The 27,124-nt window shown below is 41.8% G+C and overlaps 1 protein-coding gene across 2 annotated transcripts in view; it reads right to left on the reverse strand.

Moving 5' to 3' along the window:
* Positions 1-27,124, reverse strand: part of PCNX2 (pecanex 2) — a 165,062-nt gene that overhangs the window by 101,422 nt on the left and 36,516 nt on the right. The window contains exons 9-15 of one of the 2 annotated variants that reach the window (XM_075412236.1): positions 23,443-23,578; positions 20,123-20,262; positions 18,622-18,775; positions 18,493-18,525; positions 12,287-12,458; positions 5,947-6,057; positions 3,853-3,944 (exon numbers count right to left, since the gene is read on the reverse strand). In XM_075412236.1, the coding sequence (XP_075268351.1) occupies positions 3,853-3,944; positions 5,947-6,057; positions 12,287-12,458; positions 18,493-18,525; positions 18,622-18,775; positions 20,123-20,262; positions 23,443-23,578 (838 nt within the window). Of the gene's footprint in view, positions 1-3,852; positions 3,945-5,946; positions 6,058-12,286; positions 12,459-18,492; positions 18,526-18,621; positions 18,776-20,122; positions 20,266-23,442; positions 23,579-27,124 lie in introns of both variants that reach the window. The other variant, XM_075412234.1, reaches the window with a different exon arrangement.

A 27,124-nucleotide genomic window follows, 5' to 3' on the forward strand; every position in this document is an offset into this window, starting at 1 on the left:
TCCATTCTTTTTTTTTTTTTAATTTTTCTAAAATTGGAGTTCTAGAGCAAAGAATTAATTGCTGTGAACTTGCTGTTCTAAAATAATTTCAAAAATGGACTGCAACTAAATCAAACTATTGTATGTCCTTATACATAGCTTCTGTTCTAAAAATGAACAAGAAAAACTCACTTAAGAACACAGTTCTGTTATAAAACAAAGATTGTTCATTTATTTTACGAAAAAAGAAAATTATGTGGTAAAATAATTATTCTTCTAACGAACTTCTTCAGAAATAATATCTTTCCTTTTGGAATAACTAACGTACACACAGAGAAGGAGACTTGACTATTTCACCCTGCAAGATACTAATTAGAACACACGAACCACTTCAGGAAGGAGAGGCTCAAGCCCAGTACCGCTGGAACGGGTCTTCAGCCTGGGCGTTTGATGTGAGCAATCGTTCACCAGCAAAAAGCACACAACCACTAAGAGATCCACTCTCCTCTGCAATTTACTTCAGGAAATAGAACTCTGCTAGTTACACCTGCTGAGCTATAAGATGTTCTGCCAATAAACAGAGTTACATTTGAGGATGCTACGTTTCAGCCCAGAAACAAGCTTTGCAACCCAGAAATCCTGTGCCAGAGAGAGTCTGTTGTTTCCCTGCTCTGAATCGTTTGATTGTGATGATTTTTTGACCTCCACTAATATTGAAACTTTTGCTCTGTTGGCTCTGAAAAGCTGACTAAAAGTGAAGAGTAAAATAAAAATGAAAAATAAAGAATAGCTGTAAAGGGCAAGTGTGGAAGAGATGCCATTTCTACCTTAAAGAAAACCATATGCTTATCACTGTTGTGCAAAACACCTCAATGAAACAGACTATAGCACTTGCTCAGTTTTGAGTTAAAGTCTGCAATTTCTATTGCACCAAAGATCCAAACCTTCATTTGATTAGGATCAGAAGTTGTTGCTCACTACACGTCAAAACAATTCTAGTTTCTTACAGTGATATTAGACCACGTTTCACAGTAGTCCCTATTCAGGATCAGATTCTTCTCTCACATTTAAGCCAATTCCTACTCCTCCTCCACCAACCGAAGACTCACTATCTTGCAATGTTATAGATAACAGTCCATGAGGAAGGAAATCTCTGGACCTGACTGAAGAACAAAGAGGGTTAACACAAGCGCTTATTTCATAACTTCTAGAAGAAAAAGTGTATGAAATTTCAAGCACCTCACTCGATTGAGATTATGAGCAAGTGGAATCATCTTTACATGCTTTATATTAGCCTCCTCAGAAGTGCCTTCACAAGAACAGTGCCATAAAAATTCAAATTAACTGTAATTTCTGTGTGAACAGAAAGTCTGCACTTAATATTGGTAGTTTACAACAGATATCTTGTAAATCTTTCACAGCACTCTACAACTTCAGGGTAGCATTAAAAGCATATTTCTAAGCAGTCTGAAGTCTAATCCACAAGGAGATTGCTTATCTACAAAGCCACCTGCATGCTGTGATTTAAAGTACTGTACTGAGAAAGGACTCTGTAGAAAATTTTAAGAGGCTTTTCTTCAATACTGTTTACAAAACTATTTTGTTTAAAGTTTCCGTCACACAACTTCCCTACCCTCAACTAGCAAATCTCCCTCTGCGAACCTCAGGAGAAAAAACGATCATTTCCCCAGATACTTGCCTGTTGAGCAGTGGTTTAACTCAATTCCTTCCTTCCATATAGCCCTTTCCATTTTTCTCATTGTTTCTGCCACCCCATTATAGATTTTTCTCACTCTCTTCACCCTTACAGACAGCCACCTTCTCCATCCCAGTTTCTGGCTCACTAATGTAGCCGGAAAACAGCAGCAGGAGTACTAGCTACTTTAGGAAACTGCATAACAAGCAGTTAAGCTCTCTAGCATCACACAGCTTGGTCACGTCAAACCAGTATGACTGATATACTGGGTGAGCCTGGTGACAGGAGATTCCCTCGGAGTACACCACATGTTCAAAAGACATCTAATTTAAGGTGTCTTAACACAGCACTGCTCAGCAGCTGAGTTGCCATAATTTATTGTGTATGGACTCAAGCCACCCAGGGGCAAGATAAAATTGTGGCTTAACACAATTTACCTTGCTATTGGGAGTGTTTAAAAACACATGCACAGCCAGCTCCGATCATCTACAAGAGATCATTAAAGCATTATCATTGACCTTTCTTGATCTAAGGCTCCTATTCAAGATTTTAAGTGGAAAAATTGTTAAAAGCAGCTACAGAAATGCTTATGTTCCTTGAAGAATTCCTACAAAGAAACATCTGATCTCCCCTCTCACCTATGAAAATCACCAGCCTGGGTGTTGACACAATACATCCTTGGCTGTTGGAGAACATCATCTTGGAACGTCTGTGTATGCTACACGTGTAGCACCACAAAAGCACCCTCTTCAGGTATGCCTGTTAGACGTCAAAAGTAGCTTGTAAATCACTGCACATCCTGGGGCACCGCTGCATGGGCACTGACTGTCAAAATACTGTCCTTTAAAGGATAAATTTTATCACAAGTCTAAGATAAAATTCTGGTCTTGCTATAGTCACTGGGAATTTTACAGCAGACTTGAGGAAGACAAAATTTGAGTGCTATCTTTTAAATAAATAAAAAAATGCAGAGGATATTAACTAACTGCAAAACAAGAGAAATGCTTTAGACTGAATATGCCTCAAAATGCAGCATCTGCCAAATAAAACAACATTGGGCATCGCTGGGAAGGGTACCAAGAGCAAGGCAGCCAGTCATTTTGCCAGCATATAGAGCCGTGGTACACCCACGTCCTGAGCACCACGCAGAGCTCACTCTACGCATCTCAAGGTCACAACGGAGTAAGAGAGGGCACACACCTGGGCAACACACTTTGCTACTCCTAAGAGAATGGAGCAGCTGCTTTACTAGGAGACACCAAAAAGGCTGGGTTTCTTCAGTCTACAGAGGAGATGGCCGGGGGTGATATGAGTGGTGCCTACAAAACTGCAAAGGCAGTGGATGCGGTGAATGCAAAACAGTTCTTCCACAATTCCTGCAATCCTAGGCGTAGGGAAGACCTAGTGAAATTCGCATATCAGTTTAAAACCAATGAAGGACAGCACTGCTTTGCACAGAGCACACTGTGCATCTGGAATTTGCTGGCACTGAAGGTTGTGGAGACAGACAGGACCAGAACGTTCAGGAAGGCACTGGGCAAATTCATAGACAACAGGTCTCAAACAGATTTCAAATGAAATAAGCAGGGACACGCTCTCCAACATCCCTAATCCAACAATTGTGGATACTGGTGGAATACTAGGGGAAAGCACGGCAAAGAATCATCTGGTTTACATTACATTCTTGAATTGTATTTCCCGATGGATGCAGACATAGTACTGGGTTAGCTGGTCCACTGGTCTGCCCAAGCTGGAAATTTAATTTCTTAGGCATACTGCTATGAAGAAACAATAAAATCCTGCTTTTTTTCCTTCAAAAAGACAGACCTCACTAGGAATTTTGATCAAATTCAGTCTGGCTTACACAGATTAATAGCAGTTGCAGCTTTTAAAGCCAAGGCTGCTGGTAGTCTTTGTAGTGGAAATTCAGTGGATCATTTCAGACTGATACAGGCAAGAGACAAACAGTCACAGGTATTAGACACACATTTACTCCAGTATTTCTACTACAGTTTCAATCTGTTTCAGCGTAGCTAACAGGCAGAACCTGAAACATGGCTTGTAAAGCTTACCTTGATAAACAACAAAGATAGCACCAAACAATGCTGGTCTCCCTAGATTATATGAATTTTGAGCTTGAAATTTTCCATTCTCGCAGGGTTGTTTTTCTGTCTTACCTTCACTGCACTGAAGCAGAAAGCATATAGGACAATCAGAACCACAAAGCTTCGGGAAATGCTGTATAGGGCAGATACAAACCCAGCAGCAGCTGAAATACAGACATTACACGTTAGTTAACTTCTTCTCAAATGAGAATGTGCAAACAAAAGAAAAAAAATGAAACCATTCTTGCACCACGAGACATATACATATTAAAATCAGCTATCACAAAGCTGGTTGTTGAGAGAACACCTCCAATGACCCAAATAAGCTCATAAAACTGATTACAGCTAAGACTGAAAGCCCGATGCCACCGCATACTCCATGTGTTTTCCATTGACCTGAGGTCCCACACTACTGCTTTTTGTGCCGAACGTTGTTTTGCCAAAACATCAGTATACCTCTCCATGCTGCTACACAGGAGGAATGAAGTGATCTACATAACAGGCAATTTCTAGTCGGACTCCGTGCAGAATTTTCCTCCTTTCCTTTGCTCCTGAAACACAGGCTCTGGTATCACCCAAAAGCATCCCAACTTGCTCGATCATCCATGATTTGCGCCATATTAAGAAACATGAATGAACTTCAAGGGAGAGAGGAGGATGCCAGCTGATCTCTTGTTATAATCTCCTCTGACACCTTCCGGAGCAGGGTAGGAAAAGCTGTCAGATGGAATTAGGAGGTCGGCAGTCTCAGTAATGGAGATATAGGGGCTGCAAAACTGTGCTCTAATTAGGGTTCAGCAGACACTGCAATCATCACTAGTGATGGGATGAGGACTTCATGCAACACATTATTTCCTCCAGGTCTGCTGTGGTATTTATGAGACAAAAGGCAAAGAACACCCGTGTCATCTGTACTAGTTTTAACCACTTGCCAAAGGCTACGTCTACAGTAGCAAGCAGAACGATGCAGTAAGCGTGAGTCTGTAGAACGAAAAGTGCTGAGGATGTCATACACATGATACATGTTTTTAGTCTGCCTTACTTCAGACTATCTCTAGTCTGGTCCCTGTCCTGGGTTCGGCCAGGTCAGAGTTAATTTTCACCAGAAGCTGGGAGGGGGCACAGCCGGGCGGGCTGACCCAACCTGGCCAAATACAACAGGGTGTTCGATACCATGTGCCATCATGCTGGCTTCCCAGCGTGGGGAGCTGGCCAGGGAAGCTGGTTGTGGCTTGGGAGCTCACGGGGTGTTGGGCGGTGAGAGTTGCTCTGTGCATTTTGCTGTTTGTTTCGTATATTCTCCTTATCAGTATTGTTGTTACTGTTCACTTTGTTTGCTGTTCTGTTAAACTGCCCTTATCCTGACCCACGAGTTTTTGCCTTTTTTTCTTTCCATTCTCCTCCCCACCCCAGCAGGCAAAGGGAGATAGAGCGACCACATGGCCCTTTGTTGCCAGCCACGGCCCAAAACTATAACAGCCCCACAGATAGTATGCTCATTAGTCTTTGGAGTGTAATAGGAGCACCCTCACAGTGCACCTTTCTTTTAAGTTTTGTCCAAGTGGAATATAGTTTGCATACTCTGACACCATTCCATGATGCAAAGCTACATGTGGTAAGTGGGAACCAGGAGAAAGTTTGCTTCTGATCCAAACTAAGATGACAGTATAGAGGCATCCCAATTCTCTGTTACTTAAGCTATAATGAAAAACAAAAACCACCACTACCAATAAAAAAAAAAATGATGCACCATCTCTCACAGGCCTGCTTTAATCTCTGACTGAAATAACATCAGAAAATCACACATCAAATCTCATGAATACACCTTACCATGGAACAATGCAAAGATTTTTTTATTTTTTTAATGGAATTTTAACAGAAAAAAAATTTAAAGCTTTTCTTTTTTATGAATAGAGAAAAGATTCACATTGGACATGCCAGGAAAGAGCTCTTTGATGTCAGCCACATTCTGCAACATATAGCACAACTTACATACAACTTTTCAAAAGAAAAAGGAGATCAGAGAGGTCTTATTAGTACTCACCCCACTGTTATGTGAATACCATTAGCTGTTTGAGCTTTAACATGCACTGTGCTTTAAAACATGCAATAACATACTCTAATGTAAGGTTATAAGCTAAGAAAGTGATGAAACTGGCTACTTACCAGAACCACCAAAAAGTAACATGTCTATTTGCTCCAAAAGATATATACAGAAGGTGTCGATTTGAGGGAAAAGACCAAGAAGAGAAATTGCAGGAAAGCAATATAAAAACACTAAAGGAAAAAAAAAAATATGTATGTTAGAATAGTTAGAATACAGTCATACATCACAATGCAGGGAGAACAGAGAAACATGCATCATACTGGAATAAGAAATTGTTGCAATAAATTCTGTATTTTACTTAAGCGAGCATACCTTAACCTTAGCAGCAACAATTAAACTTTCCTTCTCCTGTATCCAAAATAAATTATGCTATTTTACATGTGAGAAATCGAAGCTCAAAGGTTAACTTTAACCTTTATTTTGGACAAAAACAGTGGCAGAAAAAATAGCATTATGTAGCTTCCTTACTGCTTCTCAAGTACTTCCAAAGTTATATCTGCTTTATTTAAAATACAGAAATCTCAATTTGTAGACTGCAGAACTTCCTCCTTGAATCTGAGATGGTTCAAGCACAGGCATAACAATTCAATACAAACAAACAATAAATATTTTAACGGCTAAGACCCCAAGTATCTTGGCTATCTCAGTATCCTCCCTCTGCCAGCAATCAACAGCAGACTCTTAAAGCAACACGTAAAAATGGGACAAACCTGTAGTGAAATTTCCCCAGAATACTTCCCCAGCTTCCAGCAGTATGGACCTTGACTTTGTAGTAGTGAAAAAGCATTAAAAACAGTAAAGAAACTCAGGGGTAAAACCCAGTCTGACATCTTTACATAGCCTCTTTCTAAATAGAAATACTAATTTAAATGACTGCCTTACAGTCAAGGAGAAGCAGGAGTTATAGTTCGGGTACTTGTGCTGCTGGCCTAACGTTCTGTTCATTTCCATCCCTCTTCTCTACACCCTAAAAATACTAAGCACAGCTGTCTAGCAAAGGATCTAAACACACACTTGAGCCAAGTCTCCAGTGCTGTCAGCTTCCAAGGATACATGCACATGTTTAATCCTATTCTTACTGCCGCATTGTACTAGTACCAGAATGGTCTGCATGGTGAAGGACAGACGTGTGTCAGCCACTCTTCCTTGTAAACAAGTATATATTTTTTAGTCTACATCCTAGGAAGACTGCTGTTTCCTCCTATTCATTCTTATATAAAGCAAATGAAACAAATCACTAGTACAACTTATTCCCCTTCTCATCCCAGTCAAATTTTAAGAAAGCAACAACAGGATTTGTGTTCTTTGTTGAATGCTAATTTCACATTTTACTCCTCTCACTGAAGCATCTTGTGCTAAAATAAAACAATATACTGAGTTTGATCTGACAGCTATTATCTTCATCCTGTTATATACTACTGCTATCTAATATTGTAAATCTTGCTGAGGAAGTCAAACACAGGAGAAGAAATGACATACTCAAGTGTTCAACACAGACAGGGCTCACTTAAGTACACTTGCGTTCACAATGCACCCTTCATCACGACTTCCTGCTGCTGGCACAAATTATACATACGTGAGAACACAGGGAAATAAGGCCTTCTCAATCGTTTACATGCAAATGCCTTTATTAATCCCTTCTTCCTTTACTATTCTGCCCTTCTTTTAGATATTCCACCAAGCCACACCAAGCCAAGCAAGGACACTCTTGAAGACAGGCAACGTCATGATGGCAAACTGCCCAGCAGGCCACAGGGACTTGCCGTGGGATCAACTATCCCCAAAACACACTGCTGAAATTTGCAGGAGGTCTTGTTCCCCAGGCAAAAGACTTGCAGAACTGCCAGATCTCATCTTAGACTACTGACTTACTGTCCAAATGACTGCCTTTGCTGTAGCAGTCTCACAAAAAGCTGAGTAAGAGAGGGGAAGGAAGGACAAGACCAGAGACATCATACTGTCAGTAAACCAAAATAAACAGGGGTGAATGTAAACAAGGATAGAAAAGTTGGTTGACTATAGCAAGTCCTCACCTCACCCTCTCTCTATTAATACTGTGAATAAACCTAACAACTTATTTAGCTAAAGTAGCTTTGCTTATCTCATCCTGCACAAAGGAGTATGGCAGAGAGGAAAATAAACAGTTGTCACTTACAAACGGACTGAATTTAGGAACAGTCTCCCTTATGGGAAGCAGATAATAAAAGGAACTGATTAATCAGTTGGAATTGCATTATGAATTCCAGAGATAATTTGTTTAAGCATCACACATTTCCATACAGAACAACACCTTTAAGGGCTGGACTGCTAAGAGATGCCTGTGTGAGCTGTTGGCCTTTAACACCGCAGTTTGGAGGTTTCCTCTAAAGGAGTAGCTACCAGGTGACAACTGCAGGAGGGAAACACAAATTTTGACTTCGGAAACTTTGGGTCTTTTGAAAAATGTAGAACAGTAACTCAGTGGCAATGTCACTGCAAACATTTTAGAAGTTTAGAAAATTATTATTCAAAAAAAAATTACATATCTGAGTACTAGTCCATTTGCTGTGTAATAATACATACGTTTTCACAGAGGAAAAAAAAATGATGCATTGAGTGAGAAATAGTGCTTTTGTTCACCACCTCCTGAACACAGCTGAGAACGGCCTCCACAGAGGCTTTCTTCCCCTGACAGAAGCTCAGTCACTGCTAAAAGCAGCAGGCAGAGGACTTGCTATCACAAAATTTTGCAACCACCTGATACTCCCTCTTCTGAGATGTCTACCTAATAATTTCACTCATCCGTCTAGTGCTCAAATAGTTTCAAAAACTATCACGCATTAAGCACGTAACTACTTTTGTCATTAGCCACACCTGTACCACTTGGTGACTGAGGTTGGCTCTGTCTGTGCCCTTACTTATAGAATCATAGAAAGTTTTGGGTTGGAAGGGACCCCTAGAGGTCATCTAGTCCAACCCCCCCGCAGCGAGCAGGGACACCGCTAACTAGATCAGGTTGCTCAGAGCCCTGTCCAACCTGGTCTTGAATGTTTCCAGGGATGGGGCCTCCACTACCTCTCTGGGCAACCCGTTCCAGTGTTTCACAACCCTCATTGTAAAGAATTTCTTCCTTATATCTAGCCTAAACCTACCCTGTTTTAGTTAAAAACCGTTACCCCTCGTCCTGTCACTGCTGTCTCTACTAAAAAGATTGTCCCCATCTTTCCTATAGGCTCCCTTTAAGTACTGAAATGCTGCAATCAGGTCTCCCCGCAGCCTTCTCTTCTCCAGGCTGAACAAGCCCAACTCTCTCAGCCTGTCCTCACAGGAGAGGTGCTCCAGCCCTCGGATCATTTTTGTAGCCCTCCTTTGGACCCGCTCCAACAGTTCCATGTCCTTCTTGTGCTGAGGGCTCCAGAGCTGAAGGCAGTACTCCAGGTGAGGTCTCACCAGAGCAGAGTAGAGGGGCAGAATCACCTCTCTCGACCTGCTGGCCACGCTTTTCCTGATGCAGCCCAGGACACGGTTGGCCCTCTGGGCTGCCAGCGCACATTGCCAGCTCATGTCCAGCCTTTCGTCTATCAGTACCCTCAGGTCCCTCTCAGCAGGGCTGCTCTCGATCCTTTCATCCCCCAGCCTGTATTGATAGCGGGGATTACCCCGACCCAGGTGTAGGACCTTGCGCTTGGCCGTGTCGAACCTCATGAGGTTCACACAGGCCCATCTCTCCAGCTTGTCCAGGTCCCTCTGGATGGCATCCTGTCCTTCTGGTGTCTCGACCGTACCACTCAGCTTGGTGCCATCTGCAAACTTGCTGAGGGTACACTCGATGTCGCTGTCCATGTCATTGATGATATTGAACAGCACTGGTCCCAGTACGGACCCCTGAGGGACTCCACTCATCACTGGTCTCCATCTGGACATTGAGCCGTTGACCACTACCCTTTGGCTGCGACCATCCAACCAATTCCTTATCCACCGAACGGTCCACCCATCAGATCCATGGCTCTCCAATTTAGAGAGAACGATGTTGTGGGGGACCGTGTCAAAGGCTTTACAAAAATCCAGATAGATGACATCCATAGGTTTTCCCTTGTCCACCCTTGTTGTTACACCATCATAGAAAGCCACTAGGTTGGTGAGGCAGGACTTGCCCTTGGTGAAGCCATGCTGGCACTACATACATTAATCTTGCAAAAAGGCCAACTGAAATAAGGAATTCCAGATGAAAAATATAGTTTGAATGAATTAAAGCTGTGATCCCCCAGCTAATACAAATCAATAGCAGAACCATCATCTATTTAAAAGAAAATAGAATCAGATCATAAATAGATCGCTTACAGAGAAATGAACCCGTTAAAAAACACATTTCCTAAGTAATTAGGTTACACATCTAACAAATTTCCACTGATTTTCTTTTATAACTTTATTTCAAGACTTTTATCACAGCACGCTATGCAGCATCACACTAGCTCTTTGGTAAATCTTTTCTATGGTTTCTATCACTTCAGCTTCTCACCGCAGTAAACACATGAAACAAAAAACTTTTCCTTTCCTTGGTATTCGCAGTGTGTAGTCAAAAATCCCTTGACTTCCCAACGTATGGATTCTGAATACTACAATGAGTGAAATACAAATAAGAAAGTCACCATACGATGACAAACTAATAAAGAGACATCAAAAATACCTCGGAAACAGGCAAAAAAGGCAAACCAATAGCAACACTTCATCAGTATGCAGTGGGGCCAACTTCCCTCCTGAACTCATCACCCAAAATGAATACTTCTGCACTTTCAGTGCCTAAGGGAATCTGTACTCAAAGTGCAGCAAGATGCTGGACGACGCCGACTGCCACTGCGTAGGGAAGTAGCTGCACTGGGAACATTTGCAAGAATTGATGGCAGCCAGAAGCTGGGACTCCCATAGAGCCGAAGCAAGGAACAGCCAGAGCGCAGAACCAAACATCACTTGGACAAATACATCCACAGATGTGACAGCTCCCAGAGCTGGCAAAATAGGAATGAAGGACAAGCAGAGGGAAACGGTTTCTTCTCCCTCTCTCATTAAGCAAGTGCCAGCTGGGGAGATGAGCCTGTATTTCCTCGCTCCCTCACTCCCTCCAGGCTGTTTCAAGAACCTGCTCCACCACCTCTTTTCAGGCCAGTCAAAATTAGCACATTTATAACCATATTTTTTTTCTTATACTGGTTGCTATAGTTTTTCATTTATCTCTATCCCAAGAGTCATTTAAGATTCTTGCTGAATTATTTATCAGCATTTTTACTGTTCACCTTTGACAGGCAGAGAAAATAAGATGTAAGAGGAAACTTTAATGAGACCAAAGGAAAGTAATGAAAGAAGCTAATGAAAATAAGTGAGTTGCAGGTCTTCATTATTCCCCTGTTTCCACTGAGAAGGACTGGAAGTCAATGAACCCATATAAAAGACCAGAAGGCTTTCCTAAAAATAGTATGCCTTTCAGGCAGTAACAGCTTGACTTGAGTACAGCAAAAAGCAAGTACAACAGTCACAGGTGAACAAAGACCTCAGAGGTCATACACTCTATCAAGTTTCTTCCTGTACTATAGATGGTTTTCCTGGTTCTAAATTCACAAACCAACAGAGTAACCTTTGGTACACTACAATGCAGCTCTTGGGAAGTTTTCACAATTTACAGTAAACTTTTAACTTTTCTACTTGATACCTAACAGTGTTGCACTCCTTGACCCAAGTCCGACTCGTGCCTGTGGCACAACTAGCGCAGCATCGCGGTTACAGACTGCAGGTGTGTCACAGAAAGAAGTGTCCTGGCAGAATGGGGTGCTTCCAGCTGTGGCCATTCCAAATTAATGCCAAAGGACCACCAGTCCCATTTTGGGGCAATACCTGAATGTCCTCAGCCACCTCAGGGTATGATTCCAGAAGGAAACAGGTTGGAAGAGCTACTGTGGAGTGGCTGCTCCACGCTAACAAATCACGTGGACAGCAAGATTAAACTAAACCAAGCAAAAGTGTATTCTTCATGAGTGGAAGAACATCCATCTGAGGACCTGGCACCGATTAGCTTTCAGCCATTAAATTTAATACTTGACTTATTCTGCAGTAACTGCTCCGCACAGACAAGCCCTTACAAAGATTAACTGCTTTTCACAGATGATGTCTTTTGCTAATAGCAGCAGTGACTGTTAGTTTTCTATAGAGACTTTTCTACGAGCCTCATTTCATTAAGAACTCCATCTACGTGAGGGAAGGTCGCTAGCTGCCCTCCGTGCCCACCTTAAGTCATTCCAAATGTTTCTATCAATTTGACTTAAAGTTGTGCCTCCATAACATGTGTTTGATTGCCATCGTGGGAAAACACAAACTTCCCCGGCTAATGCTTAATTCATTTTTACAGTCCTAGGAAAAATATTGACTCACCTATTACATGGTCTCTGGCTGACTGGAGAGATCTAGGTGAAAAGAGCTTCAAGCCATACACTGTGTAAACAGGAGGATTTGCGTCTTTAGATCCAGCATCTAGCAGCAAAATAAGGCCACACAATACACAAAAATATACAGGTCTGCTGTAGGTTATGATTTTGTTGTGCCCCTGGAAAAAAGGGAAAAAACAAAAAAGTGTTTGCATTTTTTATTCACTCTCCTGCTGTGCGCTCTGCATTAAACCGGAGAGAGGGTCAGGAGTCAGACAAAATATTTTAATGACTTCTACACACTAATTAATAATAAAAATGTTACAAGGTATTTTATCTTCTCCAGAGGAGACTTTCAAAAGGCACAAAAAGCAGTTAGGACTAACTCCAGCCATCATTTATGCTTTTGAAAATCTAACCTCCTGGACCTTTCAAAATACAGTAATTGCAGAAGTAGTCATTTTCTACAGAGAAAAAAAAATTCTCAATCTGTCTGAACCTTTCTTTCCAACAGAAAAAAGAATTTTTCTCCCTATTGCTTTTTATTTTAATGAATGTCTGCTTCAGGTAGCTTGGCTTTTTCTTTTTTACTTTATGAAATATAAAATTTTAATTGCATCCTGGGAAGTAAAAAAAAATAATAGAGCACCTCCTAGGTGTAGCGAGAGGCATGGAGATGGATTTTTTTGCTTCAATACAATTCAATTTTTTTTGTAGATTTGAACCACTTGACAGAAAGCCAGGGTCCCTCCTGGAGGGGGTGACACTCGTCAGCTCTTTCTGGTCCCAAGTAGCACTTTGAAATGATGATCCAAAGGAATGAGTATGTGGAAGGTTCTTTCTCTTATGTCTTTCATACACCCTCCTCACAGACTTGATTTGAATTAATCCAATAAAACATTGCTGTGGGGCCGAGGGCCAGGGAGAATAACAGACACGTAAGAAAAATCTTAATAGTTCTCCTGGTAGCAAGCTTAAGGGTAAATAAGACATTTAAAATGCTGGCGAGTCAAAAGATTCCCTGAGTGTGAACAGCCAGGAGCAAAGCGACACACGTTCAGGTTTGCCTTGCAAAAAGCTGCTGCTGTGAAACTGTTCTTATTTGTAAAATGTAATTTAAGGGGAGTATAATATAAGACCACTTCTTATTCTGAGTCTACCAACTGGTTTGATGCAGCGGCCGTATCTGTTTGGCTGCCAGCCACGCTCGTACGTTGGCACTGCTATTAGCTGATCCGTACGCTCTTTTGGGATCAATCAGTTAACAAGGAGGCAGATTGCAGGGAACTGGCAGGCTTACACTGCGCCTCACATTCATGGAATATGAATCAAGTCAGACTGACAAATCCTAGCTGGTGTTTCCTCAGAGTTTCGATGTAACTAATGGCTTTTTTTTTTTTTAAATTAGGACACAAACATCTAAGGAGAGTTAGAAAGATAAAAATCGGACTTAGAAAAAAAAATCACTTTATCACTTTCTGGCTGTTTTTAAACTTCATTTATCTCCAATATGAGCTGTGCTTTAGGAAAAGAAATCAGTAAATACTGCATCTAAACAATTGCTTAATGATTTATATCCTGATGTGCGCTCCAGATCAAAGTCTGTTTTATCACCATGTTACATCCTTGTCTTATCTCTCAAATTAGGGAATCCAGGTTTTATCTTTGCATGGCAACTACTGGAAGGCAGTTGGGTAAGACACAGCTGATGACTTGCAGTCCAGAGGTTTTGTTCCAACTCACCTTTCAGTTCCAAGCAGAGCGCTGACATACTCACTTAGGTTTACAGTGTGTATTTGACTCTTACTTCTAAATAAATCACTCTTACCAAGTTAATGACAACAATGCTAGCTAGGATTGCGGAAGCAGCTTTCAAAGTCCTGTACAATGTGAGCAAATACCACCTTCCCTCTTTTTCAGGTGGCCGTGGGGAATGAGACAGCCTCCTGAAAATGAAATCTTGCCTGTTATGGGATCAAGAGGAACAAAGGAAGAGCAGAGACGCACTCGGACGGACAGAGGCTGCACAGCTGCCGCGCTGCCTGGGATGCTGAGTGAGCTTCCCCGAGCACAACAGAGACGCCGGTCCCCACGTCCGGGGAACAGACAACACAAGAACGGGGAATACTGTGAGTGTCAGTGCTGCATTTCACTGCCATTCACACCCCTCATGTGAGAGGGGATTATTCGGACAGGACTGGCTCGAGGCCAAGAGCAGACACCTTCTGGAAGACAGGAGATGACTGGGATGGTGCATCACCTCCTGAAAGCCACAGCCGGGGGATGGACATCGCATTTCCTCTCTTCAAGGTTTCAGAAACTACACAAAAAGAAAAGCGTGAAGCCCTTTTGTGCCTGCCACTGGCAGGCCAAGATAGGCAGCCCTTCACCAAGGTGGGCATGTGGCAGTGCAGCTTCCCAACAAGGTATTTTAGCTGTTAAGGGCTCATTTTGTTCTACCAGACAAACCCATCAAATTTTGACCTACAAAACCAATTTCACCTTAGTGAAACCACTCCGCTCTGCATCCTCCTTCAGAAGACTTTAAATAATGAAGCAGGATTCCTTTCACATTTTACATCTAATTTGTTGAACAATCATTTTTTCTCCACTGATAAAAGTTTCAGTGAAAACTCTCCCTTAAGTCTGCCAAAAAATGTCACTGACTTTCTGAGGCTGATGTTTCTCATGAATATGTTTCAGAAACATATTTACATCCTACAAACACAGCATTGGTGCATTTCATTTTTTGATAAAAGTATGAAGACTTTCAACACAGCTAGAATGATTTCACAAATGCTTCCATTTAGTAAAACAGCACTTGCAACTGTAAAGCATTTCGATGGAGAAACTTCAGAAAGATCTCATCATTTTTTTGTTTGTGCATGCACAAATGCAATAGGAAAAAGACAGAAGGCTTTACATAAAAGAAAAGTGTGTGTGCTCGGTTCTGCAGAAAAGCTTACAGGGAGAAATTAAAAATACTTTTAACGTGCCTTATGGGATTTATGTAATTGCCTGTGGTAGCTACCCCACTGAGTTAGCTATCTGCTTTGGCAGGCAATGGGACCGAGACAATGAAGTTATGCAAGCGATTCTGTAAATCTTATTAAGAGCATGACTGCAATATTTCAGAGCTCAAATGCCTTTGTAAACCTGAGCTAGGCAGGTGTCTTATGAAGGACCTACAGACAAGCCCTCATGATCCTTCTATATAGCCATTTACTACAGACACAGCCTTTATTGCCCAGTCTGCTGCTGCCTCTAACCAGTAGCAAGAAACTGCCACTTGTCTAAAACCTTCAAATGCACACAACAAGGATCTCTTGGATCTCTGAATTTAATAGCCTGCAGTCACTGGCACCTCTCTTACATTCTGCTGTTAATAAACCAATACAGCTCACACTTGGGATGGAATTTCTTTTCTTCTTCCCACCACTCCAGTGAGGAGGCTGTTCCCAAATTTTGCCATCCCAGAACCGCGTATTCCTGTGTGAACAGCAACTCGGGGCCACCAGCTCCCAGCAGACCAGAACTGGAAAGGCTAAAGCACAGGCTGACAGGAGAATTAGGCTCTCATCTTGTAGCAGGCAACAGCACCAACCCTGCAGCTATGACAAAAGCCAGCAGCCAGCATTATCTGCAGAACCCGGGAAGATCCCACTTCAACACCAAAGCTGATCAAAACAGAACTATTCTCCCAATTCAATAAAATGAGTATAAATTAATATAATATTCAAAACATTAGCTGAGTTAGATAGGTTTTTCTCTATATGCTGAAACTCCTCCCTTACCACAATGACAGAAAATACGTAGTGTTCAATTCTGAGACCCCAGCTGTCACAGCATGTTATGGAGCAAGAAATAATCTTACCTCCAATCAAATTGTACCAGACTGCCAGACTTCCCAGGGTTTAGTCAGCAAGCTCCTCCTCAGCACCAGGAAGTGAATACACCGGCACTCGGAAGGAGTTCAGAACAAAAGCTCTATGCAGCCCTAGGCACTGTGCTTTCTGAACTCATTGGATGGTCTCTTTGAAGCAGACTCTTTCGAAATTACATAGGCTAGAAATGACAAAGTCACATCAAAGAGTAACAAAGTCTGCATTTGAGAGATAGGGAAGGGGTCTGGAACCTCCTTGGCAGGCATGGATAACGTAAGAAATTAGCAGCTACTCATGGATCCAAGAACAGAAATACAGTGTGCAAATCTGTGGCTCCCGATGGTTTGTTTCACACTGAAAAATCTCTTCTGCATTTCCATTCATGGACATGGCACTGATCATTCTTTAATCCCTCTGATGTTCTGCATCCTTACATTAACATCAAGAGCTGTTATTCTCTTTAATTTTAATGTAGTCACATGAATTATGAAGCAGTACATGGAGTATATTTTCTCACCTTCTTATTTTCCGTGGTGCTTATTAGCTCAAGCAAGCCTTTACAAATACTTATTGTGTTAAAAAGATATAATGTAGCAATAACTAATCTTCTATTTTAACTTGATCTATAATGCCTCCCACCTTTAAAACCCTCTGTGGAAAAACTCTAAGTCCGTATGGTGCTCCAAAATGTTCTTGATAAACAAAGTTCTAGGAAAGCACATGGGAGATGAGAATACACCTATTGTTACTTTGCTACACTACTGCACGACACACAGAGCATAACATAGGGAATAATACTTGTAACAGCATTGTGGGAGTCAGAAATGCAAACCTGGAGTCGGCACAAAAAATGTTCCGTCTAAACTTCATTAGCCACTTTGTCTTTAATACTGTAAAAAAACATGGGCTAGAGAGGTTTATAATGAAGTTTTGATTAAACTGTTTGCCACCCACTTCAAACAAAGGCACACATTACTAATGTCTGAATGAGTGCAAACTATTTGATTACAGTTCACATTATTATGTCTAGACACATGCTAGTCGAACTGACAAATATTATTAATTTAGTCCCTCAAAACCCCAACTTTTTAGTGAGGTAGGAGTATTTCTTTAATGTATTGAAAATATTACCCTACAACGTGTAAGGTGCTGTTTATTAGCCTTCCCTACTTTTTATGCAGAAAGGTATTTCTTGTGAATGCATTACAACCAACAACACCATAAGTTCACCTCATAATAACTGGCATGGAAAAGAAACTAAGAATCTTCTGAAATCCATCTCACTGATACGTGTAGCATACGCTTGGAAATAACCTCAATTTCAAGTTCAGCCTGTATTTCTAGCCTCTAAACTGACAAAAATAATTGCTCCCTGCCAAAAGGAAATAATCCGGCAGACCTGCAGTTTTCAACATGCTGGTTTTGAACCCTGAGGGAAGAGAGGGGGTCCTCAAAAACATTCAAAGAGCTGAATAAGAAACGTGAGCAACTAAGCACCTGGTGTAAAAGCAAGCAAGGGACTTTGTGACTACTGAAATGTCTTCCAAGATCCACAAATCAAAACCGCTGAGACCCTGTGACAGGTGGAGGGGTCGGGTTGCAGTTGTAGGATGATGCTCCTAAACCAGTCCTCTAATGAGAAAAAATTGGGGAAGGAACTGGTTCCTTGCAAGGTGGTTGTCACTGTCAGAGCTCAGTGTCTCAGCTATACTCAACAGACAAAGAGCAACCAACAAATATCCTTACAGCCTACATTCACCCACAGATTTGGCCACTTTTTCAGGACACAAGCACAGAAACTGTGACCACATCATAACAAAGGGAAAGCACCTGTGCCATTTGACAAGCTAATTATACCATTGAGAAATACAACTGCAATGCCAGATTTTTTTTAAAAAAGAATCAGTCCCCAATCTCAAAAAAAAAAACAAAACACAAGATATTTAAAGCCCCAACTGACCAATGACTCAGGTGCTAACAGCGCTAATAGCGATCTCCTGCTATTTTCAGTCACTGTTTCTAAAGGAAAGCAAAGAAAAAGCTTATCTGATGCCACAGGATCGAATTTCAGCAAACTAGTACAGATGCATTTGTTTTTAATGCATATTTTAGCCTAAAGAAAAAGCACTTGTCTAACAGCAGTGATAAATTCAAATAGCTTAAAATTAATTAAACGTAGTATAAAGTCTCAAAATCACAGACAACATCTTGTTCATTTTCATAAATCACAGCAAACTACTTATACCTGGGTTTCACTGAACAGCCAACTGTTTCACAGTACACAAGTGATAACAAAGGGGAAAGACCTGTTCTACTGGCCGAGACTTACATGTATTGGTGAAGCAGGATCAGGCTGAACACTCTAAAAACAAAACAGAAAAAAAAGTTTGCTTACAGGATTTTGCCTTCGTAGAAGTTAGAAAAGAATTCAGCAACGGGATATGAACTTGTGTCCTACCTTTAGGAGAGAATACTGGCAGCTGGCCATCACAAGACAGAACAACAGAACCCAAATGTCTTTACAGAAGCCTTGGTTCAAAGTCAGGAATCCAAGAAGTGAAACAAGAACGACTAGAAGGACAGCAAATACATTCTCCTTTATATCTTCTGTCCTATGTGAATAAAAGTGTTACGAGAAGTCCGAATATTTATATATTCATTAGACTGAGGCAGGTCTATTTGCAGCTGGAATGAACTGTCAGTGTTGGAGCTACCAGAATTTACAGAATGTGAGGTTTCGCTCCCAAAACTACATTTCCATGTTTAACAGTACTTCACCCCTATGTCAAAGACCTTATCCATTGTGTTACCTAAAATGTACAGAAAAAAGGTGTATGCACTGAAGTCCAGCACCCTCCAATCTCACTTCCCAAAGAGAATTCTACAGGGGAGCTGACCTGAATCTAGGCAAGTGTATGTTTATTAAACAAACAAACAAACCCAGACAAAAACACAAGACAAAACGCAAACACTTTAAAATGAGGAAATCAGACATTCATTTAAAGAAAAATATACATCTGACAACAAAGACATAGATGAAAGACCAAATTTGTCATGTTTTACTCGTTTTATCTGTTCTATTAGAACATGGAAGCCGAGATAAAAATCAATGTTAATATTAAGGTTATAACAAAAGAGTTTATCGGCAGATGCCTTCCATGCAATTGAAACATAGAGATAAGACACCACAGATAAGTATCTGCTCTGGCCCTAAGCTCCCTGACTATATAGCCTGATTTCTGCAGCATGTAAAACTGTCACCCGACATTCCCGCTGTGCAGCCCACGTTAACACCCACGGCACAGCACCCACCCAGAAGCAGAGACAGGAGAGCCAGCAGCCATTAGGTGTTCAGGCTAACATGTCTGAAGCTCCTAGCAGTCTGGCAGATTGCCACGTGAGGTCTAACAGCAAAGGGCACTGCCTGAAGAGTCCGTGCCAAATGAAACTGAGGGACTAGAAAAAAGGAGAGGTGCCAAGACAAGAAATTTTCTCTAAACAAGTAAACCTGAACTGGAACTGAGGGAGCAGCTGAAAGATCTGCTCCTGAATATCACTCTGGGTTTTTTGTAATGATTGGAGTACTTGGCTCACGATACCCTGGGACCCTTCCACTTCTGTATTTTTTTCCACAAAAAACTGATTTTCTCATCAGAAAGCTCAGAACCATTGGATCCAACAGCTGAGAGTCAACCTAAAGGCTATTCTACAGGCCTGGTGCTCACATGAATCAAAAGTTCCTGCTTGAGGACAAAGGGTAGCAAGAACCACCAAAACCAACTCTGAAGAAAAACATTTTCTTCAACTTAACACAAACCACAGCATCTATCTACTCAACTTGAATACAAGACATTAATACAATGCTCACTTTTTCCTTCTCTAGTGGTCTGCATTGCTCTGTGGACATGTGGAGCCACCCACTGTAACACCACATAGAGCTGCATTAAATAAAAGCTTACCTGTCCAACAATGCCAGCAAGGCAAGACGATCATACCAGACTTTAATCCATTTGCCAGGGAATATAACAAATCTGTAAAACTGCCTGTTCAGTTTCCGCTGTGCTGAAGAACGTGAAGAATCCTCAGGGTCCTGGCTGGGCTGCTTTAAAAACAAACAAACCAGAAATACACAAAACACACTTTCACAGTGACATAGGCTGCCAGCAAAACAGGTGTTTAAAAGGTCAAATATACATGAAATTTCAATTTTTTTTTCTAAAAGGGATGGTGGGAGCATATTTATTTTCTCCATTTTAAACTAGAAACAAAAATATCCCATCAGCTTAATCACTGCAGATGGACAAAAGCTGTATCAATTGTAGAGCTCAACAGTGATAATATGCTTTAAATATAAATACTGAGTATTCATTTTAAAAAAATAACCATTCTTTTAGTCCTGATCCACCGCTTGTATGAAGTTTCTTTTTGAAGATTTTTTTTCCATGAGTCAGATTAATTTCAGCACAACACAAAACCGCACAAGACAGGACAATTCCTTGTATTTACCCCAAAAAATCAAGCAGGCTTTCAGGCCTAGAGGCATGACTTATCAACTCTCCTCCCAGAACACAGCTTGGTTTATCTTTCCTGAGACGCTTCTTATACCACACCAGGTATGCATCCCCATGAACAGCGAGAGGAGGGGGGGGAAAAAATGAAATTGCAAGTAAGCACAAACAGCATAACCATCGCTGGTCGAAGAGTCTCTGATCTCACCATCACAATCATAAATCCACCCTTTTGAATACTGCTTTTGTCAGACTCTAAGCCCTTTTCTTGTCTGTTCGAACTACAGCGTTTCAGATCTCCTCCAACTCTACGCCTGCACTCCTTCACCAACACTTGTGGGGAGGGAGCCTTATCTGCAAACCATCAGCCAAGCCTGCAACGCCAGACAGCAGAACAACACAACCTCTGCAAAACAGTGATTTCTTTCCAAAGTACACCAACTATTGACTGGGGGGGGGGGTGTGGAATCACCTATTTTTCTTCCACAGAGAATTTGAGATTTCTAATCACTGTGAAGTCTAGTGGTTTTCAACCTCCTTCTAGCCCCCCATTGTTAAAGATAAGTAAACAATATTAGATAATAAATATATCTGTTATGGAACTCTACGCAATGTTTACATTAGAATTACTTGTGTTACAGCGTTAGATTAACTTTCCTAGTCAGAGAAGGGGATTTCTGTGGGAAATAATTGATCATCTTCTTGAATTGTAACTGTTAGAAAAACATAGTTTTTTAAACAACCTGTCCAGCTGCACAATGGAATTGTTAAATTTTTTCTCGGATTACAGAAATAACTTCTAATTTTCACTTTCCAGGAAAAGGAATTTTACACTAATTTACAAGTGACTTAATGCATTGCTGTCTGTCAGCTGGGGACCAACTCATTGATATCCTCAGTCCGCTGGCAAACATGAGGTAAAACAGGCTAGTTTAAGATTTGGAGAAAGAAATCCAAGTTTCTGCACTTTATCTCATGCCTCCAATTGACTAAAAGCACCCAGCCACGCAGTGCTGGGTAGCTCAGCCGCTGTCAGCACAGGACACTAACTCACTCGTTTTCTGAGCATTCAGGCATGCCAGAGGATGCCAGGCTGTTCAGCATTCTTTCATTTGTTAACAATTCCAGGTAATTTAAAAGCTGCGAGACCGATTGCAATCCTTTCGCCATGCTGATTTTAAAATCTAAATGTAGTTTAGGTACTTCAAATTTTAATATTTCTATTACCACTTTAAAAAGTCGCTTAATTATGGAATTGGAGCATTTTTAAAGAAAAAATGTATTTTAAAATATCACAGTTGCTAATACTGGCCGAGTTTTCTTTCTCTTGGGTCCTGTTTTCCAACAGAAAGTGATGTGAAACTCCATCAACTACAATCGTTAACTTCACTCATCTAATCTAGCTTGCTCACTGTAACTAAATAAAAAGATCAAAATGGTGGCAAAGAGTCCATTAAAAACACCTGAAGATCTGATTGTTCGGCCCTCAGAACAGCTTAACACGTATTTAACTGAGTGCGTAAGCGAGCATTTTGGCTCCTGAGGAACTGTGATGTTTGGATGAAGTCCATTACAGGAGGCTTGGAATATCGGAGTCAGATTTTTGAGCTACATTTAGGAAACTCTCTCACCAGCCCTAAGCAAGTCACTAGGTCTAATTGTGCCTCTTATCAAAAAAAAGTGCTGAGAAAAATTGACTTCATAAATTGATATAGTGTCAGAGACAGCCTGAGACCCTAGCTCTGTTGAAATCAATGACAAAACTTTTCCTGACTTACATAAGCTCAGAATTTCATGTTTAATAAAAAAAATTCAGAAACTGGGAAGTTCTGAAATTACTGCCTGGCCTTGTGAGAAACTTGCTATGTGCTCTTGAGCAACGTGCCTTGCTTCTTAATGGTGCAGTTTTCCAGGAAGAAGAAAAAAAAAAAAACCACGCATGATAATTGTTCTTTAGTTTACAGGCAGTTTACAGGATTATAGATATCTGGAAAACATCTGAGCCATTAGACAGAAGACTCCGCTCAAATCTGAAATACAAATTCAGGACAACTTCCTGATTGTTAATTTAAAATACCTCCTTCATACAAGTTGCTTCTAGCTTGAAGCTCCCATGCAAAATCTAAGATGAAAGATAATTATCTGGCATTTTAAGGTTATTCATAAATATCAAACTAGAATTTGCCATGGAAGAAGAGAGAAGGTTAAAGCTATTATAAAAGGAACTGTAAAAACAGATTACAGCCTTAAGCCATTGGTCACAGACCCCAAACACTGTAAAGTTCATGTATGTCCACATATTGCCATATAAACTGAACTCTGAGGGCCTTTTTATCTAACCAGCTGCATCGAGGAGATGGGTCTGACATTCCACAACAGACATCCAGAAGCCTGGGTACCTGATTCAGAAAAGTGAAACCAGACATGAAGTTTTAGGATACTAACGAATCTGGAGTAAACACTTCATACTGGTAAAATCTGGTGGTGTGTCTAAAATCCTAACAGCTATGTCCTCTTTCTTTCAAATGACCAAAGACAGAAGATCAACTTTTTAGGTGATGGAGTCTTTAAGGACTCCTCTAGGACTCTACTCAGTGTCAGCAGAAAGCAGCTGAACTACATCCGTCAACATAAAATACATCTTCTCCCACACGAGCAATACAGGGCAAAGTAGTATAGAAAATGAACAAAACTGTCTCAGGAACAAGCCTGCAACATTTGTTTATACAGCAGTTAATCAAAATGCCAGAAACTGAGATATTACAATGTACCCGTGGGCTTTCTGCACGGGTCCTTCGTGCCACCATCAGTAGGAGCTGCTGCTGCAGCGCGCTCGCTGCCTGATCCCCAGACGACGGCTCCTGGCTCTCTGAAGTGGTCGTGCTAGAGGAGCTGAACTGTATTTCACTGTGCACAGAGGGGAGAAAAAGAAAGAGAATGTTTTAAGAAGCAGTATTGTCCTAGTATTTCTGAAACACTACAGGAGGAAGCCTGTAATTACATTACTGGTTGGCTCACGGGGCAATGAAGCTGGTGAAGGGTCTGGAGAACAAGTCTTACGAGGAGCAGCTGAAGGAACTGGGATTGTTTAGTCTGGAGAAGAGGAGGCTGAGGGGAGACCTTATCGCTCTCTACAACTACCTGAAAGGAGGTTGTAGCGAGGTGGGTGTTGGTCTCTTCTCCCAAGTAACTAGCAATAGGGCAACAGGCAATAGCCTCAAGTTGCACCAGGGGATGCCGAGACTGGATATTAGGAAAAATGTATTTACTGAGAGAGTTGTGAAGCATTAGAACAGGCTGCCCAGGGAGGTGGTTGAGTCACCCTCCCTGGAGGTGTTCAAAAAACATGTAGACATGGCACTCCAGGACTTGGTTTAGCAGGCATGGTGGTGATGGGTTGATGGTTGGACTTGCTGATCTTAGAGGTCTTTTCCAACCTTAATGATTCTATGACTCGATGACACGGAGCCTTCCACTTCCATAACTGAAATCTAGCCCAGGCCCAAAAGCAGTTAACACCCGAAGTTAGATACACATGGTCTACTCCACCCACCACAGAGAACATACTTCTGTATCACAATTTTTCTCATCCTGAGATGAACACATTAATCACACTTCAGAACTGCCTTTTTCTGTCCACAATAACTCAAGTCAAGAGCTGTGTATCTACAGGGCAAAACTGCAGGGTGGCTACTGCAGAGATCCTGGATTAGCTTTCAAACAAGCTCACGTAGGTACCAAGGTAGTCTGGCCTCACCTGCACTGAATTCAGTGAATACTAATTCACCCTACTGAGAATTCAGGCTACAAGAACTTCCTTCTGCCCTAGCAAGATGACAACAACACACAAGCTAATTCACATAAGGCTAGCTCAGATATCCCCCGTACTGTACATAAACCCACCCTGAGAGGGCCCTGAGCAAGATGCTATTTCCCCCCCACCCCCCGTGTTTACTGCTTTATGTTGTAGATCCAGCACTTAAACAGTTTACTTGAGGAAGTCTTTGCACTTCCAGCAGCGATACCTGTTGGGTTGCAGGAATGGTGTGCTACCATGACATGACTGACTGGGTCTCAGCAAGAACTACACTGAAATGAAATAAATGTTACTCAGGGAAAAGATCTATTTTGAATACTTCTGGTTTATTCTCTTCCACATGGGGTTTACATATCAGGCACCCTGCTCTGAGCTCATTACCCCCCTGCCTCTGGATGCCTGCCTTGGGCTCTTATTATTTTTGTATCTGCATGAGGTGAAGGCTTCTCCGTGCTCATGCAAGGTAGTCAATTCCTGTTGTTCCTATTTTCCATTAAGGAAAGACAAGCAGGAAGAAACTAGAGCAATCTTGCATACAGCTACCCAGGAAGCCTGTGGCAAGGCAAAGAATAAAACTCTCCTCTTGCATACCCTGTATGCTTGTCCCCAAGCCACCTTATTAATTCTAGGTAACTCAACCTTTCTTGCCTTTGGGCACTAATTCCCAAAGCCTGTCACACAACCTTTGTTAAGCTCAATAAAAGGGGCTTTAAAATTGAGGCTGTCCTGAATGTAACTGGCTGTCAACTTACGCTGCAGTGGCTAATGCTGTGCTGGCATAAGGTTCAATGACTGGATTACTTCGAAGCAGGGCTGAAGGGTCACATCAACAGTTTGAAACACGTACGGTCTCTCCTTCTCCTCCCCTCCAGGACTTGCTAGCTCTGCCTGCACCAACAGGAACACCAGCAGCCTTGGGATGTCATCAGAGGAGCCAACCTGCCTCAGGTCTCTGAGCCAGGCAGTTTAGTTTTTTCAAAGCCTTGATTGCTCTCAGGCTTGGATCCCAGACCTGACAGTCACCACCTGCCACTCCAGCAGAGCTACCAGCTGAGTAGAAATGAGAGCAACCCACGTTCCTGACCCTAAAAGCTTCCCTCCGCTCCCCACTCCTGCTTCGGGCAGAAGCATGATATGCTCCACAGAGTCAGGACAGCTGCCGTGTGCCCTTTGAACAGTACTAGCAAATAAGGGCTTGATGTCCCACCACGAGGCAGCCCTCCCTAAGAACATACCTCCTTTGTGGGTCTTGTTTGGCACCCTATCAGCAGTCAATAACAAGAGAGTGCTGAAGGGATGGGAACTGATCCAAGATCCTGGATATCAATCAAAAGATTTACGCAGGAAGAAAGGGGAGGAAGCCTAGAGGCATGCCACCCAGGAGGAAGATTCCCACAGATATGGGCCACAGAGGACAGCCATGCCTTTTGCGTGTTTTGAAGTGCCCTACTCAAGGGTGACCTTGTCCAGCTTGAAGGAAAGCAATGGATTTTCTTATTTTGTTTCCTCATGATGAGCTGTCCTGTTCTTTGCCATTGTGGGTGCAGCCCTGGGACCCCCTGTTCAGAGCCACAAAAAGGCAAGCGTAGCCCTGGTTATGCTGGAACACTATCCTGGGAATTCCAGCCCAAAAGGCACCCCAAGAAGACAGCAGGGGAACAGAACAGCGGCTGCTCGTGCCTTCCTAAACAAAGAGTTAATCTCCAATAACTTTCTGCATCTTTAGCTGTCTTTCTACAAAAGTCAAGTGAAGATTATTTCTAGATTGGACCACTGTCTTTTATCCCACATTTACCAAGAATGGAAATGGCAGAATGACAGATAGATAGGCCAAGATATTCCCCTGGTACTCTGCTCTATCAGTTCTCAGAAATCAAAATTCTTTTACTCGTAAGACTTCTTCCAAGAATAAACTTAAGAGATCAAATTATCTCCCATCAGACTTGAAGATAACTGAAAAGCCAAGAGAGCCCACGGTCTGTTTTCTGTTTACAGAAAAAATTCATGGCTCTACCTATCCGCAGCCAGCAGAAGAGCCTGCAAGCAGCTGGGACGCTGACTGTGGGAAAAAGTCGGAAGCTTCATAGGCCTGAAAAGGCAATTAGGGCAGAGAAGTTGGGAAGGTAGAGCTAGCAAAGCAACAACTCCAAAATCAGAAGCTGTCATCTGGCCTTTATCTGCCTCCTATTCATCAGCCTCATCTCTCTGTATCTTCTTACTCTTTCCTCATCTTTCATTCCCCTCAGCTCCTGTTTGCTGTTTTTTTCCTCCTTATCCCCATCTTCCACACAACCTCCTCCTGACATTCACTCGCCACCCCCCGATGCCGAATCACTTGCACAGTTACTTAGAAGCTGCATCTCATCTGATGACATCGCGATCACACTGACAGCGAATGCCAGTAAGAAATATGATGGTGGTGTTTGTGTTTTTGTAAGCCTATAAACTAGATTCCATAAATTTATTACCATATATAAACAGTCTCTAATCATAAAATCATTATAACAGAGCTGATCGCAGTATAACGTGGAATCTTGCTGAATAGAAATTCTGTTCATTTGCAGATTCAAATTAATGTTATCAGGATCTACTACAGTAAACTGCACTGCTAATGTAAGCAAAGGTATAATTGAACT

Source organism: Opisthocomus hoazin, chromosome 2, assembly GCF_030867145.1.
Source record: "Opisthocomus hoazin isolate bOpiHoa1 chromosome 2, bOpiHoa1.hap1, whole genome shotgun sequence".
Lineage (NCBI taxonomy): Eukaryota > Metazoa > Chordata > Aves > Opisthocomiformes > Opisthocomidae > Opisthocomus > Opisthocomus hoazin.